We start from the raw sequence: 18,476 nt of genomic DNA, 5'->3' as shown, positions 1-18,476 counted from the left end.
CTCCCAGCTGGTGAGGGAAAGATCAAGCAATCCACGCAGGCTTTTGCAGTATCGTTCAGGACTCACTCTCCACACCCCACAACCCCCCCCCAGCCCCTCTGCCATGCAGCTTTTTGTGCTATTTAAAGAGGAAATGTGTTGACAAGTCTTAGCAAAGTCTAATCCAAAGCACTCATTGGGCTGGAGCTCCTGCAGAGCAGATGGTGATGCCGGGGGTGGTGATGAAAAAAGCAACGCCGGAGCTCTTCCAGGCCTTCTAGGAGAGATGCTGTGCCAAGAACGCCTGGCACGATTTAACCCCAGCCACAAACCAAGCCCCACGCAGCCACTGGCTCCCTCAGAAATGCCAAGGCTGGCTTGGAAAGGCAGTAGGGCATGGAACAGAGGGGTTTTCCCTTGGCTCAGCCGTGCTAGGAGCGTGGTGTAACCCTCTTTCAAAGGAGCACACCTATCGCCTGTCGTGGGGGAAGCAGCAGAGCTGACTGCAAAGCTGGGAGAGCCAGGAAAGCATCAGACAGGAACAGGTCCTGTCAAAGCAGGTGAAGTCCAAACATCCCACGCTTCCCAAATTATCTTTCTGCCCTGCTTAATGCACTGCAAATGAAATTCAGTTGGACTTTGACATTGTTGCAGGCTGGATCCCATCCCATTTATGCTGTACGGAGCTAGGAACTGATGATAAAATAATGCTGTTTGAACAACTCGCTCACTTCCTTTGCACCAACTCCTACAACTGCTAACACATTAATAATTGCAATCATGTGGTGCATTTATAATGGTGCCTTTCTTCCCTGAGGATCCTAATGCTCTTATGAAATGCAGTGATTGCACTCTGTGTGTGCTATCTTAACTGGAAACACACCCGGCGGCACAGCTCTGCCCACAAATCAGGCTGTAAAACGTAAGGAGATTAACATTCCTGCCAGGCCACTGCATTTGCTGCTTCCCACAGCACTCTCCTGGAGAAGCTGGTTGCTCATGGCTTGGACAAGTGAGCCTTCTCTTGGTAAAAAAACACTGGCTGATGGCTGGGCCTGAGGAGTGGTGAGGAATGGAATTAGATGTAGGTGGCAGCCAGTCACCAGTGGTGTTCCCCAGGGCTCAGTGCTGCACAGGGAGATGCTCTCCACAGGCTCACAGGATGTTAGGAGTTGGAAAGGACCCAAAGAGATCATTGAGTCCAGCCCCTCTGACACAGCTGGACCATACAATCTAGCTCAGGTCACACAGGAACACATCCAGACAGGTCTTGAGAGGCTCCAGAGGAGACTCCAAAGCCTTTCTGGGCAGCCTGTTCCAGTGCTCTGGGACCCTCACAGTAAAGAAGTTTCCCCTTGTGTTGAGGTGAACCTCCTGTGCTGCAGCTTCCATCCACTGATGCTTGTTCTATCCCAGGCAGCAAGTGAGCAGAGCCTGTCCCCAGACTCCTGACCCCCAGCCCTCAGATAGTTATAAACATTTATTAGATCCCCTCTCAGTCTTCTCTTCTCCAGGCTCTCAGCCCCAGGTCCCTCAGCCTCTCCTCATCAGGCAATGTTCCAGCCCTCTAATCATCCTTGTAGCCCTCCGCTGGACCTTCTCCAGCAAATTCCTGCCCCTCTTAAACTGGGAAGCCCAAAACTGAACCCAGTACTCAAAGTCTCACCAGTGTAGAGGGGAATCTCCCTGGATCTGCTGAACACTCTTAATCCACTCCAGGATCCCACTGGGCCTCTTGCCCACAAGGCCATGCATGGCACATGGCCACTGTCAACAGAATCATAAAGCCAAAGAGTTTTTTTTGAGTTGGGAAAGACCTCTGTGACCATCAAGTCCAACTGTCAACCTAAGACCACCATGGCCATTAAACCACATCCCAAAGTGTGTCCATCACTGCCTCAACATCTCAGAGCTGGGAATAAGAGCACAGAGTCAGCCAGGTTGGAAGAGACCTCCAAGCTCATCCAGTCCAACCTAGCACCCAGCGCTGTCCAGTCAACCAGACCATGGCACTAAGTGCCTCATCCAGGCTTTTCTTTGTTTTCTCTCTTAAGACCTGTGAGTATTACCTGAGGTAACTGGAGACAGAACAAGGGGAAATGGCCTCAAGCTAAGGCTGGGGAGGTTTAGATTGGACATTAGAAAAAAGTTTGTCACAGGGAGAGTGGTCAGGCACTGGAATGAGCTGCCCAGGGAGGTGGTGGAGTCACCAACTCTGGATGTGTTTAAGGGTTGTTGGATGTAGTGCTTAGGGATAGGGTTTAAGGTGAATCTTGTAGAGTTCTAGGTTGGACTTGGTGATCCTGAGGGGCTTTTTCAACCTGGATGTTTCTGTGATTCCCTATATTATTATCAGTATCCACTGTTGGTAATAGAAGCAGTCAGCACTGGCACTGCTCACAAGCCCAGTGTCAAGACTGAATCCATCTCTGTTCAGCTTGGTGCAGAGTTAGTATGCAGGTTGTACCTCCTGGGGCTTTTAAACATATCTAAAGATCAGAACACAGGGAAAAGAGAACGAAATGGCAATCACTCATGATGAGGGAAAGAAGCCAGAGGAAGAAGTCAGACTGCATTTCTGAGAAACAAAGTCTGGAAACCATTTTTTCCAGTAAAAACCAAACCAAACCAAACAAACCCCAAGTCTCTTGTTGGCCAAGCATGGAAAAATGCCTATTTCTTAGGTAAATGTTTGAATAGTTAAAAGAATGGGGGAAAGATGATGTGAGCTAAAATGTTTTGTGCGTGAGTGTTGTAAGGAGCTTTCTTTACCAGACAGCTGTAATAGCTGTGCAAGCTGTAGGAATGCCCTGCCCTGTGAGTCAACAGGGCTCACCAGGGCTGTTATTTGCCAGTTCAGAATGAGAAGCAGCAAATGCTTTGGCTGCAGCAGCTGAAACTGCACGGCTGAGATGGGTAAGCAACGTGGAAGTGATGCACACTGAAGTATATCCAGGGTGGCAAGTTGTTAACTCTTCTACCCCTGTGAAAAATACTATCAACAGAGCAATGACCTCAAATGAGGAAGAGCTGCAAATGTTACCCAAATCTCAAAATTACTCATATGGAGACTTAATATTTTACCCCAAATGTTATCAGCTTTTGCTGGTTGTGTAAAAAAGTGATGGGTTCATGCTTGAGGCTATGGCCAATAGCACAGTTCTTGCTTTTTTTAGAATCATAAAATCACAGAATCATAAAACCATAGAAACACAGAACCATAGAATCATAGAACCAGAGAACATAGAATCATAGGCTCATGGACTCATAGAACCATAGACTCATAGAACCAGAGAACATAGAATCATAGGCTCATGGACTCATAGAACCATAGACTCATAGAACCAGAGAACATAGAATCATAGACTCATGGACTCATAGAACCAGAGAACATAGAATCATAGACTCAGGGACTCATAGAACCATAGACTCATAGAACCAGAGAACATAGAATCATAGACTCATAGAACCAGAGAACATAGAATCATAGACTCAGGGACTCATAGAACCATAGACTCATAGAACCAGAGAACATAGAATCATAAGACTCATGGACTCATAGAACCATGGAATCATAGACTCATAGAACCAGAGAACACAGAATCATAGAACCATAGAGTCATAGACTCATAGAATCATGGGACAAGAGACCACAGAACCATGGAATCATAGATTCATAAAATCACAGAACCCTAGAATCATAAAATGACAGGATCACAGAATTATAGAACCACAGATTCATAGACTCATAGAACCATAGAATCACAGATTCATAGACTCATAGAACCCTAGAATCATAAAATCACGGGATCACAGAATCCTAGAACCACAGAATCATAAACCATAGAGTCACAGAACCATGGAATCATAGACTCATAGAATCATGGAACCCTAGAATTATAAAATCACAGAATCATAGAGCCATAGAACAGGTTTGGTTGGAAGGGACCTCCAAAGATCATCTAGTCCAACCTCCCCCCTGCAGTAAGCCCAGGGCCCTGTTGACCTCACCTCGAATAGCTTCAGGGGATGGGGCCTCAACTACCTCCCTGGGCAACCTGTGCCAGTCTCTCACCACCCTCATGCTGAAGAACTTCTTCCTAACATTCAATCTGAATCCACCCACTTCCAGTTATGCTCCATTCTCCCCAGTCCCATCACTATCTGATAGCCTAAAAAGTCCCTCCCCAGCTTTCTTGTAGCCCACTTCAGATACTGGAAGGCCACAATATGGTCTCCTTGGCGTCTTCTCCAGACTGAACAGCTCCAGCTCTCCCAGTCTGTCTCCATAGCAGAGGTGCTCCAGCCCTCTGATCATCCTCATGCCCTTCTCTGGACACACTCCAGCACATCCAGATCTTTCCTATAATGGTGGCTCCAGAACTGGATGCAATACTCCAGATGAGGTCTCACCACCGTGGAGTAAAGGGGGAGATCACCTCTCTCAGCCTGGTGAAGACTCAGTGCTGGACATGGACAGGAGGAATGAAGTCCCTAGAGTCTTCAAAGATGTTCAGAACCATTTGCTCAGCTACAGAACACGAAAGTTGTGTCTGGTAGTGTTTCATCCTGTCCTCGGGAGCACAGTGGCTTCAGACTGTAGCTGCTTCCTTGTCATTAGCTGAGCACAAAAGCTAAGCCCATGGAAATTGCACAGCAAACACTGCTGCTCACTGCTGTACAGGATGAGAACAATGAGACCACAGACTCCCATGCTACAGCCTCGGAGCAACACAATGTGCTGCATTTTGGGGTGATTCCATTGTGGTGGCATTTGATGTAAGGAAAAACAAGAACCCAACGTTGCTTTGGCCACCACAAACCTCGATTTGCTCCTGGCCATTATGTTTTGGTCCTCTCCCATGTACAGCATTTGCTGGAGTCTGCCTGGCCAGTTAAGCAGGAGGTTAGCTGTGCTGCAGACATGGGGAAAGCAATGACATGATTTATGGCCTCTATTGAACATGGGTTGTGAAAAACAAACATTGTTCAGTGCAAAAACACCACTGGTGACACACAGCACTTCGCTTCACTCGAGTTTTCCTCTGGGACCTCCCAACACATGGCATAATACTGCTGGAGAAGCTCTTGGTCCCACAGGATGTGCCATCCTGGAAGGAAAACCTGGCTGAGCTGAAGGAGATGTGTTGAGCTTTACTGCAGTGTGAGTTTGTGACAGTGAAGTTCAAATTGCACATGAATCAGAGATGGTCTTAAAAGCCTCCACACCTTGTCAGGCACTGCAGGATAAAAATTGACAAGACCAGGCCCCTTGATTTAACTTCAGGCTCTGAGATCAGCACATTCATGGTAAAGAAAGGGTCACAGAGAGGGTGAGGTGATGCTCAGTGACATTACTGCAGTCGTAACAAATCAAAGTGAGTGCTGGAGCTGGCAGAGGGGAGATGAAAACTGGATATTAGGAAGAAGCTCTTTACAGTGAGGGTGGTGAGACACTGGCACAGGGTGCCCAGGGAGGTTGTGGCTGCTCCCTCCCTGGAGGTGTTCAAGGCCAGGCTGGATGAGGCCTTGAGAGACCTGTTCTAGTGGGAGGTGTCCCTGCCTATGTCAGGGGTTTGGAACTGGCTGAGCTTTGAGGTCCCTTCCCACATAAACCCTTCTATGATTCTATAATAACCTTGGTGTCTGGGACCTGCTTAAGGAGCTCCAGCTCAGGATGAAGGCTATGTTAAATGCTCAGCCTGGAAAAGCTCCTGGACATGCCATTGCAGCCATGATTTATGTCAAGTCATGTACTGCAAGCTAACTTGGCTCTCTGGCCAGGAACATGTTGTTCAAATGAGCAATGTGGACTTTGCTGCAGACTAAAAGCATTGCCATTGCTCTCCTGACTTGTGTCACTAAAGCTGATGCCCATGGTCTACCCTCTTCAAAATGGAAGATTAGCTTCTTGTATCTAAGAGGAATCAAACCAGGTGCCTTGATGTGAGCCAGACTAGAATCAATTCTGTTCAATAATGTCCCTGCCCAGCTCAGGCTCTGCTCACTCAGGCACTTTCTGCAGCTCAGGGCAGCTTGGCACAGCCAGAGGCTGCTCCTAGCAGAGAGAAGCTGATGGGGACAGTGCCTGCCAAGAGCTGGGCTGCACAAAGGCTCTGCCTGAGACTTGCTTCTGGGCACACCAAGGGCACTGCCAGAGCTCATGACAAACTTTGGGAGACAGGAAGTCAGAGGTAGTACCTGAAGGGAGGAACAGACAGGACAGGTGAGCCTCAACCACCCACCAAGGGATTGCAGCCCATGGATGGCATCTTCAGAAGCAAGCTGAGGGATCACCAGAGTCAAGCCCCTTCTTCATTGCCCTGTGTCCCAGGAGGACTCTGTTCTGTCTGTGTCCAATCCCAGTCTGTGTGCTTCTGAATCAAGCTCCTGAATTGGGTTGTCATCTGCTGAGTCCAATCTGGGACTTGCCCAGTGCCTGCCTCCAGCAGCAGTGGTGCCACTGGTGCTGTCATTGCCATCAGGGGTTGGGTTCCATGTTGGTTTGTGTCTGTCTCAATTTCATTGGGTTCTTCTCATTTCCATCTCAGCTGATTCAGTTTCTTCCCCACCCCATCAGTTTCTCTCCCTTCTTCCTGTCCTCTTCCCTTTGGGAAGGCAGAGGGCTTCATGGAGAGCCTCTGGCACACATCTGGTGGCCAGATCAGCCCTGACCCTTGGCATACTCTTTTATAAACATGTTGGTCTCTACCCCAAGCTCAATAGATTTGTTTTGCTTTGGCTGTTTCCTGGGAATCATAGAATCAGTAAGGAAAAGACCTCTAAGACCATGGAGTGCAACTGTCACCCTAACACCTTCATGCCTACTAACCAATGTCCCACACTACCATGTCCACTTGTTTTTTGAACACCTCTAGGCATGGTGACTCCACCACTTCCATGGGCAGGCTGTTCCAGTGACTGACCACTCTTGCAAGAAAGAAAACATGTCATAATAGCCAACCTACACCTGCTCTGGTGCAACTGGAGCCAACCTGTCACCTGGGAGAAGATACTGACCCCCACCTGCCTTGGACTTCCTTTCAGGTAATCACAGAGACCAAGGTCTCCTGTCAGCCTCCTTTTCTCCAGGCTGACAATCCCAGTGCCCTCAGCTATTCCACACGAGGCCTGTTCTCCAGACCCTTCACCAGCTTCCCCACTTGCCCTTCTCTGGACCCACTCCAGCATCTCAATGTCCTTCCTGTAGTGAGTGGCTCAAAGCTGAAGGCAGCATTCATGGTATGGCCTCACCAGTGCTGAGTACAGAGGGATGTTCCCAGGTCTTTCTGTGCTGGGCAGTTTTCAACAGCTCTTCCCCAAGCCTGTAGCATTGCATGGGGCTGTTGTGACCCAAGTGTAGAACCCAACACTTGGCCTTGCTGAGCCTCCCACAGCTGATCTCAGCCCATCAATCCACCTGAGATTGATGTTCCAGGGCCTTTCACATTTGATGATGTACAAACTATGGCTGATTTCAGATTAAGGAAGAAAAAGCAAACACCTCAGTAAAACCTTTTGATTATTCCACCCTTCACTTATTGACTTTCTGGGTGCAGGTGGTGTGTGCACCAAAATAAGCAAATTGACTCTTTAGTCTTCACCTCAGGAAGCTCTGTCAACAGCAGCTCAGTTTGGTTCTCAACAAACATTTGTATATATGGGCAGAAGGATTAGGGTTGTAAGCAGGAATTAGGAGAACTGTAAGACAGGACAGGTGAAATAACAGGCCTGGTGGATAACCAGCTGGATGTAGTGCTAAGGAGCCTGCCACTGTGTGGTAAACAACAGAAGAACTCTTCACATCATTCGTTACTGTCTAGCAGAAGTTCTGTCCATAGGTTTACAGGCTCACAGGATGTTATGGGTTGGAAGGGACCCAAAGAGAGCATCCAGCCCAACGCCCCTGACACAGCAGGACCATCCAATCTAGCTCAGGTCACACAGGAACACATCCAGACAGGCCTTGAAAGGCTCCAGAGAAGGAGACTCCACAACCTCTCTGGGCAGCCTGTGCCAGTGCTCTGAGACCCTTACAGTAAAGAAGTTCCCCCTTGTGCTGAGCTGGAACCTCCTGTGCTGCAGCTTATATAATCATAGTATCAACCAGGTTGGAAGAGACCTCCAAGATCATCCAGTCCAACCTAGCACCCAGCCCTAGCCAGTCAACCAGACCATATCACCAAGAGCCTCATCCACGTTTTTCTCGAACACCTCCAGGGATGGTGACTCCACCACCTCCCTGGGCAGCCCATTCCAATGCCAATCACTCTCTCTGGCAACAACTTCCTCCTAACACCCAGCCTAGACCTGCCCTGGCACAGCTTGAGACTGTGTCCCCTTGTTCTGTTGCTGCTTGCCTGGGAGAAGAGCCCAACCCCACCTGGCTACAGCCTCCCTGCAGGTAGCTTCAGGCAGCAATGAAGTCTGCCCTAAGCCTCCTCTTCTGCAGGCTGCACGCCTCCAGCTCCCTCAGCCTCTCCTCACAGGGCTGTGCTCCAGGCCCCTCCCCAGCTTCATCACCCTTCTCTGGACACCTTCCAGCACCTCAACATTTCTATTGAACTGAGGAGCCCAGAACTGGACACAGCACTCAAGGTGTGGCCTGAGCAGCGCTGAGTACAGGGGCAGAAAAACCTCCCTTGTCCTACTGGCCACACAGTTCCTGATGCAGGCCAGGATGCCATTGGCTCTCTTGGCCACCTGGGCACACTGCTGGCTCATCTTCAGCTACTATCTACCAGCATCCCCAGGTCCCTTTCTTCCTTATGCTAAACTGATGCAAAATCATCCACAATAAGCTCTGCTGTCACTGATGGCATAGGTGTATTAAGAGAATGTCAATAGGAGTGTGGCCACACTAGACTCTGGCACAAGTGGGAGCAAAACAAAAAGGCTGTCAAAATATATATTAGGATCATAAATTGCAGCTGGAAAAATGAAAGACCATTTAAGAACAGCTCATTATAATGAGAAGGAGTATAAATAAAAAGCTCATCATGCTAAATATGCTGCTAGGTAATGAAATGAAAGTCCACAATGTCATTTGTCTCCAGAACTGCCTTAAAAAGAGTTTCTCTCCAACAAGGATTTCCAGTAAATCAGGAAACTGTTTGCCTTGTATTGACACACACAGTTCACAGAATGAATCACAGAATGGTTTGGGTTGGAAGTGACCTTAGAGGTCATCCAGTTCCAACCCCACTGCCATGGGCAGGTTCACCTCCCACTGGACCAGGATGCTCAAGGCCTTGAGCACTTCCAGGGAGGGGGCATCCATGACCTCCCTGGGCAAGCTATTCCAGGGGCTCATCATAGAGTCAGTCAGGGTTGGAAGGGACCACAAGGATCACCTCGTTCTAAGCCCCCTGCCATGGGCAGGGACACCTCACACTAGATCAGGCTGTCCAGAGCCTTATCCAGCCTGGCTTTACCTCTAGTGATGAGGCTTTGACCACCTCCCTGGGCAACGTGTTCCAGGGTCTCACCACCCTCACTGGAAAGAATTTCTTCCTAATCTCCAGTCTTAAATCTGCCCTCTTCCAGCTTCAATCCACTCCATTTCATCCTGTCCCTACAAGCCTTTGTGAAAAGTCCCTCTCCAGCTTTCTTGTAGCATCTTTCAGATCCTGGAAAGCTGCTGTAATGTCTCCCCAGAGCCTTCTCTTCTCCAGGAGGTAAAATTTTGTCACCATCTCCAGATCAAATTGTTCCTTCCCCCCTTTCCAGCCCTTAGATTTTCTTCTTAGAATGTTGCCTTTTAGGATGTAGTTTAGCCTGATCCTCTATCATAGAATCAACCAGGTTGGAAGAGAGCTCCAAGCTCAGCCAGTCCAACCTAGCACCCAGCCCTATCCAGTCAACCAGACCATGGCTCTAAGTGCCTCATCCAGGCTTTGCTTGAACACCTCCAGGGATGAGGACTTTACCACCTCCCTGGGCTGCCCATTCCAATGCCAATCACTCTCCCTGTGAAGAACTTCCTCCTAACATCCAGCCTATACTTCCCCTGGCACAACTCTAGACTGTAAGAATGTAGACCCCAGAAAACTGTTTTCATATTATATTGAGCCCATTGAGGAAAGAGAAAATGCCAAAGCTCCAGCTCCAGTGCAGCCTGAGCACATGGCTAATTCCTATTTCCAAGAAAGCTCTGCAGCCAAAGCAGAACCTGCCAGTCCAGCCAGGATCCATTAGCAACAAAGCTGACATATTTCAATGTTTTCTGCCTTGACTGCAGGAACAAGGAGAAACAGTACTTCATTGCTAATAACCCCTCCAGTGCATTATTCACTGCCTGTTCTCTGCAAAGAGTTGGAGCCTGCAGTGGTTTACAAGCACCACGTGCAGAGGATTCAGCTTTGCTGCTGCTGGAAAACTTTGCTGCTTCTTATGGTGTTAGCAGAAGCTTGCTCAGGCCAGGCAGCTGCTGTGTGGTGAGAGGAGACTGAGAGGTGACCTCAGTCACGTTTATAGAGATGAAAGGGTGAGTGCCAGGAGGCTGGAGCCAGGCTCTGCTGGGGGATGCCCTGTGCTAGCACAAGGGACAATGGGTGGAAATTGAGGTATAGAAAGTTCCATGGAAACATGAGGAGGATTTTTTCACCCTATGAGGGTGCCAGAACCGTGGAACAGGCTGCCCAAGGGGGTTGTGGAGTCTCCCTCTCTGGAGATATTCACACCCCACCTGGATGTGTTCCTGTGTGATCTGCTCTAGGTGATCCTGCTCTGGCAGGGGATTTGGACTGGATGATCTTTGGAGGTCCCTTCCAGCCCCTGACATTCTGTGATTCTGTGAAGTCAGGCAGGCTGCTGGTGATGCTGTCTGGGAGGAGTGGCTGACACCATGTCAGGCTGTGCTGTCATTCAGTGAGACCTGCACAGGCTGGAGAGCTGGCTAGAGAGAAGCTCAGCAAGGGCAAGGGTAGGTTCACTAAAGAATCATGGAAGAGTCCTTAGAGATCATCCAGTTCCAAACCCCCTACTACGGGCAGGGACACCCTCCACTATGAGAACCTAGGGCATAGGATGCTGTCACCCAGATCAACTGCTTTCTGCTGGAAAGGCATCTTTAGGAAGATGTCCAGACTAATTCTTCTGGTGATGGAGAAGAAACATCTGTGCTGGTGCCAGCAGGGCCATCCTGGTCCGCAGTCAACAGCCTGCAGACACCGCTCTGTAACTAGCAAGCACTGCAGGCTCTAAAAGATGTTGGGACTACAACAAACCCCTTTTACAAGGGCTTATAGTGATAGGACAAGAGGGAATGGCTTTGAGATGGAAGAGGGGAAGTTTAGGCTGGATAATAGTAAGAAATTCTTTACAGTGAAAGTGGTGGACACTGGAACAGGTTACTCAGGGAGATTGTCATTGCCCCCTGCCTGGAAGTGAGGTTGGAAAGGGCCTTGAGCAACCTGGTCTAGTGGGAGGTGCCCCTGCCCATGACAAGGGGGCTGGAACTGGATGATCTTTAAGGTCTCTTCCAACCCAAAGGATTCCATGATTCTTTGAAGGAATTTCCAAATCAGTTCTTCAAGAAGGGTGTGAGAAATCATAGCTGTTCTTGCCAGACAGTGATTGGCATTGGAATGGGCTGCACAGGGAGGTGGTGGAGTTGCCATCTCTGGAGGTGCTGAAGCAAAGCCTGGATGAGGCACTTAGTGCCATGGTCTGGTTGAATGGGTAGGGCTGGGTGCTAGGTTGGACTGGATGAGCTTGGAGGTCTCTTCCAATCTGCTTGATTCTCTGAAGTCTTTGGCAGATAGTCCCAACTCTCCTGAAGGATGGTTGGGATGCCCAGACAAAGGAAAGTTGTGGCAGCTTCAGCTTTGCAAACCCAGTGCTGGCTGCTGCTGCAAAAAGGCTTTCTCAGATCTTACAACAACATCAACCAAGCAAAGGCTCACCTTTATCCTTATCTTAGATCGGAAAGGAACCAGGAACAAGGCCAAGAACATGTATGTGAGCACACAAATCTGCAGGTGAGTCAGGCACAGCTCTCAGGCCACACAGTGCTTGGACTCTCTCCTTACCTGCAAGGTGATCCATCGCATTTGCCAGCTGATTTTCTTTTCTGGGTCATTACAAATCAGATAAGTCTTCTAAGTCATTTTAGACAAATTTTTTGGTCCCTGTTTACATGGCAACCCTCTAATTGCCAGGCCAATAGGGCTGAACTAAAAATTGGTGCAGCATTCTTTTAAACAATCCCTGTATTAGAGGGCATTTGCAGTTCACAGCCTTTGTTTTCAGCTGGAGATTGTAGATAGCAGAGCAGATGGATATCAATACAGCCCAGCAGAGATAACAGTGGAGCTCTGGTCCCACAGCCAGGGGAAAAAGCTCAGTGGAAAAGTCTGGCAGAGAGCATTGCCTCTCCCTAGAGCAAAACCCAGAACACACACCTTTGCTTCTCTTATTCCTCCCTGCAAACACCAACCAATGCTAACAAACCCTGCGCTACTTTGAGGCTAATTGGAATAGTTTACTGAGATAAATTAGATGCTAGGCTGTGAAAAGGAAGCAGTGCTGATGTCTGCTGCACTCATAGGCTTGCTGAGATGAAGAAAAGCAAGATGTGCTAGTTTGAGCCTAGCTGGGATATTTTAGTGAGCGGAATTAGATGCTAGGCTGTGAAAAGGAAGCAGTGCTGATGTCTGCTGCACTCACAGGCTTGCTGAGATGTAGAAAAGCAGGGACACAAAGTGTCTCTGCCTGTTGGAGTGTGTGGTTCTCTTCTGCTTGGATCTATCTAACCCAACTAATCATTCTCCTTCTAATCCCTCCCTTGCTGATCCTCCAAACTCACCTTGCACATACGGCAAAGTCTGGGATAAGGCAGAGCGGTGGTAAGGAGGTGGGAGGGTGGTTGGGGGCCCCTCCTGGGCACTCTGGTTTCTGGGAGGGCTGTTGTGTTTCTGTGTTACCTTTAACTTGCCTATTTCTGTCTATAGCTGTATATGTTTGTAAGCTATTGTAAGTACCTGCTTGTATATTGTGCTAAGCTGTGACTGTAAAGCTTCATTCCTTTCAAAGCAGCGTTGAGCTAAAACTCAGCTCAACTACGTCAAAGTGGTGCTGGGAGCTGACCTTTCTTAGCTGCAGAGCAATGGGCAAGTCAGAGTTCAGCTCATAATGGCAACCCAGGCTTGGAGCACAGCAGTGACGTGATAAAGAGGCTTGGGACAGGCTCAGCTGACAGCAGGCACTATCTCCAGCAAATATTTGGTTTAGCAATATGGGGCAGGACTTCCTGGTGTGTTGCCTGAGAGCTTTTCCAGGGAGCTGGGAGCACCATCCTCACATGATAAGAGAAGAATGGCTGCAGGCTGGAACCAGCTGAGCCCTGGCCCAGCTGGCTCAGCCCAACGCCGATTCTCCTGGGGTTACCCCACTGGAGTGGGCACTGCTGTAAAGGCTGCACGCAAAAGGCAGAGCCAGTCCTTGGAGCAGTGCCACTGATTTGCCTTGAGTTATGCTGGGGGAATGCTTGACTTGCAGGGACCAGTCACTGACTGGAAGGAACAGCCTAGGGCTACACATGAGAAGCCACCGCACAGCAGTGCAGCAGGATGGTGCTCAAGTGTTTGCTTCTCCTGGAAGAGCAGCCTGTGTTCAACTTTGCCACTTCTGCTGGTGGGGCTTGTGACAACAGCCTAAAGATTTTACCCAAGTCCTGTGGCAGCCAGAGGACTTCTCAAGAAGGGCCACCCTGCAAATAGGTCATTACAGCTACTTGGGAAACCCAAGATCAAGCAGCTTTCAGGTTGATTTTTGTTTGTGTATTTTTGGGGATTGGTTGGAGATCACAGAGTCACAGAATGTTAGGGGTTGGAAGGGACCTCCAGGGATCATCCAGCCCAACCTCCCTGCCAAAGCAGGGTCACCTAGGGCAGGTCCCACAGGAGCACATCCAGGTATGTTTTGAAGTCTCTTTTGAAGAGAAGACGACTTCACAACCTCTCTTGGCAGCCTGCTTCAGGGCTCTGTCACCCTCACAGCAAAGAAGTTTTTCTTCATGTTGAGGTGGAACCTCCTGAATTCCAGTTTGTACTCAGCGTTCCATGTCCTACCACTGGGCACCACCAAAAAGAGCCTGGCATCCTCATCTTGCCACCCACCCACTGGGTGTTTACAGACATTGATCAGTTCCCCTCTCAGCCTTCTCCTCTCCAGACTAAGCAGCCCCAGGGCTTTCAGCCTCTCTTCACAGCAGAGATGTTCCAGTCCCCCAGTCATCCTCCTAGCTCTCTGTTGGACTCTCTCCAGCAGACCCCTGTCTTGAGCTGTTAGTCTCATTTACTGAACCTTTGCTCTAATCAAGAACAGTGTGGATGGTAGATCAAGGAAGCTCCCCTCCCCTAGGCTGCTCTTCTCCAGGCTCCACAGCCCCAGGACTCTCAGCCTTTCTTCCTCACAGAGATGCTCCAGTTCCCTCAGCACATTCAGAGCTTCCATTGGACCCTCTCCAGTAGTTCCCTGTCTCTCTTGAAGCAGGGATTCCAGAACTGGTCCCAGTACTGCAGATGTGGCCTCCTTAGGGCAGAGCAGAGGGAGAGGAGACCCTCCCTCAATCTGCTGGCCACACACTTCACAATGCACCCCAGCAGACCATTGATTGACCTTCTTGACCATGAGGCACATTGGGGAAGTTGTTGTCCCTAGGTCTGCAGAGCTGCTTTCCAGTAGTCAAGATCTAAGCCATCCTGGTTAGTGCACCTTTAAATCAGTGCCATGTGCAGGTTCTGTAGGCAATCTCAACATCACTAACCACAGGAGAACAGAAATCTAAGGACACCTGCTGAGATCAGATTGGGGTTTCTGTCCTTATCCCCCTTGAAGCCAATGCAGAGATGGGAAAGGATTCTGATCCTCTTCTTGCTAAGCCTTCTTGCTGCCACTGCTTGATTTGCTGGTTTCCATGAGTGTGTGTCCATGAATGCTTACAGACTCTGTTTACTCTTCTGTGACAAGAGCACTCAAGAATGATTTCCTCCCCCTCTGGGAAAGGCAAGGAGGAAAGAAGGAAGGAATGTCCTTTTCCTGCTGCTGTGCTTTGCACTGTAAAACCCCGAGTGTCCTTGATTTGTATCAGTAAGAAGGTTTGGGGGCTAATGTGAAATTTATACATGAGCCTCACTATCAATCAATTGCAGCCATGCAATGGCATTGCACTGGCAGCTGACTCAATCATTTGGAGATTCCTATCATTTATAACCCAGCAAACTCCTCCACTGAAGGGTGCAGAGGGTGGGAACAGGGCAGCAGGCTCAGCTTGATGAGCCTCCAACTTGAGACCTTCTATGGTTCTATTCAAACACCTCCTTGGATTTTGCTGCCCATCCTTCTCACAAATACCTGAGGGGCCTTTGTTCCCACCACGACTGTTAGGCATCTCTTCTATTGTCTGCAAGGAAACAGAATTAAAACAAAGGATGGAATTCACCTCCTCTCACTTCAGCTGACTCTTCAAACAACCAGTGCTGAGAAACTGGAAACCTCCTGAGGGCTTTAACACCAGTCCGAGGCTGAGACAAATCATTCTAGAAGGAGACTGGAGAATGGGTTAGTTAAAACAATCTGAGCTGGATCCTGCACAAGGCTTGGAGCACCCACAGCTTCTCTGAGCAACTTGTTCCAGTCTCTCACCACACTCATGATAAAGAATTTCTCCTTGAGGTGTAATCCAAATTGAGCTTCTTCCAGTCTGAAGCCATTATCCCATGTTCTGCCACTCCATGCCTTTGTAAAAAGTCCCTCAATTTCTTGAAAAACAAAGGAATGAAATACAGGATTGCTTGGGCTCAGGAGCTGCAGCATGTCAGAGAATTGGAGAATCAACCAGCTTGGAAGACAGCTCCAAGCTCAGCCAGGCCAAGCTAGCCCCCAGCCCTGCCCAATAAACCAGACCAACCAGGCTTGGCTTCAACACCTCCAGGCACGGCCACTCCCCCACCTCCCTGGGCAGCCCATTCCAATGCCAATCACTCTCTCTGCCAACTACTTCCTCCTAACATCCAGCCTACAACTGCCCTGGCACAGCTTGAGACTGTGTCCTCTTGTTCTGTTACTGGGTGCCTGGCAGAAGAGCCCAGCTCTACCTGGCTACAATCTCCCTTTAGGTAGTTGTTGAGAGCAATAAAGTCACTCTTGAGCCTCGTCTGCTGCAGGCTGCACACCCCCAGCTCCCTCAGCCTCTCCTCACAGGGCTGTGCTCCAGGCTTCTCACCAGCTTTGTCGCCCTGGGCAAAGATGGAGAGACTGAGGGAGTTGGGGCTGTTCAGTCTGGAGAGAAGGCTCTGAGGTGACCTTATTGTGGCCTTTAAGTATCTTAGGGGTCCTGCAAGAAAGCTGGGGAAGGACTTCTTAGGCTGTCAGGTAGTGATAGGACTGGGGGGGAGGGAACAAAGCTAGAAATGGGTAGATTCAGACTGGATGTTAGGAAGAAGTTATTCAGCATGAGGGTGATGAGACCCTGGAATGGGTTGCCCAAGGAGGTAGTGGGAGCCCCATCCTTGGAGGTGTTTAAGGCCAGGCTGGATGAGGCTCTGGCCAGGCTTATCTAGTGTGAAGTGTCCCTGCCCATGGCAGGGGGTTGGAGCCTGGCTGATCCTTGTGGTCCCTTCCAACCCTGACTGATTTTGCAATTCTAAAGGTCAATGCACTTCATATCTACTTGGCTGGTTCCAAAGCATCCCCTCCAAAACAGTTCCTCAGAGCCCCACACACAGGTGGAGGGCAGTGTCCTGCAGCCTGCTAAGAAAGTCTCTTTCAGGTGACAAAAGACCAAAGTGCTCAAGCAGCCAAAGCATCTGACTTTCCCTGTGTGCTCTAAAGGCACTCTTGGACCATTCTGATCCTCATCCACATTGGACACTGTGGTTTCTAACACAGATCACAGCCATGTACCCAGCAGTGAGGCTGAACATCAGGCTCCCACCTGACACAGGGCTCCCAGTTCAATGTCAGCAAGTAATCAAAACTACCACTGAGATGAGGGAGCAGAAGGGTGCATATGGAGCAGTGTTGTAGTGCCTACATCAAACATGATTTTTGCACTCCTGTGCAGAAGGAACAAAGTACTTTGCTTTTTTCTCCAGCCTGTGACCCAGAGCCACAACCAAAGGAGATTCAAGACCTCTGGGGAGAAGAACACAAACATGCCCCTGAGTTGAGCTATGCCTCTCTGACTGAAGCACAGGGATGGCTGTTTCTCTTCTGAAGGAAACAAGGTGGTGCTTGTGGTTATGGTTCCACACTGCACACTTTCACCAGGCAGGACTTTTGACAGGCAGCAGCTGTCTCCAGAGTTCATGCACCACTGTGGGATGAAAGACATCAGCCACCCTTTGCAGCACCACGGAGACAGAACAAGTCCTCTTTGAAGTGCAGTTTATTTAACAAACAGCCAGAGTGAAATCTTCAGCTAATTTCCACAACTGCATGTAACACCAGAGGGAGAAAAGCACAAGAGGGAGGTAAGGTCGTGTGAAGGTTACTCACAGCTCTTTTCTAAACTACTCACTTGCTGGGGAAGCATTAAGTGGGAGCTGAAGTGTTTCCTGTAGTTCACGCTCATGTTCTCCTGCTTGGGCATTTTGTTTCCACGCATCCACACTCGTCTACATGCACATATGTGTACTGGATTCTCTTATGCTCAGAGCAAACCAGTTCCAACTTCACTTGGTGACTCCTTTTCTCATGGCAGCAGATGCATTTGTGTTCCATTGCACTGGCCTCGAAGGAGTACCTACAGGGTCACAGGATGCTAGGGGTTGGAAGGGACCCAAAGAGATCATCCAGTCCAGGCCCCCTGACACAGCAGGACCATACAATCTAGCTCAGGTCACACAGGAACACATCCAGACAGGCCTTGAATGGCTCCAGAGAAGAAGACTCCACAACTTCTCTGGGCAGCCTGTGCCAGTGCTCTGGGACCCTTGCGCTAAAGAAGTTGCTCCTTATGTTGAGCTGGAGCCTCCTGTGCTGCAGCTTCCATCCACTGCTCCTTGTCCTATGCCAGGCAGCAAGTGAGCAGAGCCTGTGTGTTCCCCACCCCGACCCCCAGCCCTTAGATAGTTATAAACATTTATTGGATCCCCTCTCAGCCTTTTCTTCTCCAGACTCTCAGCCCCAGGTCCCTCAGCCTCTCCTCATCAAGGCAGTGCTCCAGTCCCCTCATCATCCTCACAACCTTCTGTACGTAAAGGAGATTTGCACATCACTGCTGCCTGATGCCTTCTGAAACTGATCTACATTTGCTGCTGCAAATGGAGGCATTTCTAAGGAGCACAGGAGCAACATCTCCTATTTTTCTGCTTAGGCATAACAGTCTTCCCTCAGGATACTGTCAGCCATGCATGATTAGATGCTCTGAAAGCACTGAGGAAAATCCCAGCACATTCAAGTGGCTTTTGGATTTGGCCCATTCTGACAAGACAGGAAAGAACAATCCATGCAGGCAGCAAAGAGCAGGAAGAAACTCAACTAAAGAGCAG

General features: G+C 49.3%; 1 protein-coding gene and 2 long non-coding RNA genes across 3 annotated transcripts in view; 2 read left to right on the top strand and 1 right to left on the bottom strand.

Moving 5' to 3' along the window:
- LOC135185929 (uncharacterized) overlaps window positions 1-17,369 on the top strand; it is a 32,602-nt gene extending 15,233 nt beyond the window's left edge. The window contains exons 2-3 of the long non-coding RNA XR_010306687.1: window positions 6,858-7,026; window positions 17,079-17,369. This is a non-coding gene — a long non-coding RNA (uncharacterized LOC135185929). The remainder of the gene's footprint in view (window positions 1-6,857; window positions 7,027-17,078) is intronic.
- Window positions 17,356-18,476, bottom strand: part of LOC135185928 (mucin-5B) — a 62,490-nt gene continuing 61,369 nt past the window's right edge. Inside the window, exon 48 of the mRNA XM_064163146.1 lies at window positions 17,356-17,728. Within this exon, the coding sequence (XP_064019216.1) occupies window positions 17,554-17,728 (175 nt within the window). The 3' untranslated portion in view covers window positions 17,356-17,553. The remainder of the gene's footprint in view (window positions 17,729-18,476) is intronic.
- The window catches only part of LOC135185930 (uncharacterized), a 28,774-nt gene continuing 27,666 nt past the window's right edge, over window positions 17,369-18,476 (top strand). The window contains exon 1 of the long non-coding RNA XR_010306688.1: window positions 17,369-17,456. This is a non-coding gene — a long non-coding RNA (uncharacterized LOC135185930). The remainder of the gene's footprint in view (window positions 17,457-18,476) is intronic.

This window comes from Pogoniulus pusillus, chromosome 24, assembly GCF_015220805.1.
Source record: "Pogoniulus pusillus isolate bPogPus1 chromosome 24, bPogPus1.pri, whole genome shotgun sequence".
NCBI classification, from domain to species: Eukaryota; Metazoa; Chordata; class Aves; order Piciformes; family Lybiidae; genus Pogoniulus; species Pogoniulus pusillus.
Note: the sequence above shows the minus strand (reverse complement) of the source record. Positions and strands in the feature narration are given on the sequence as shown.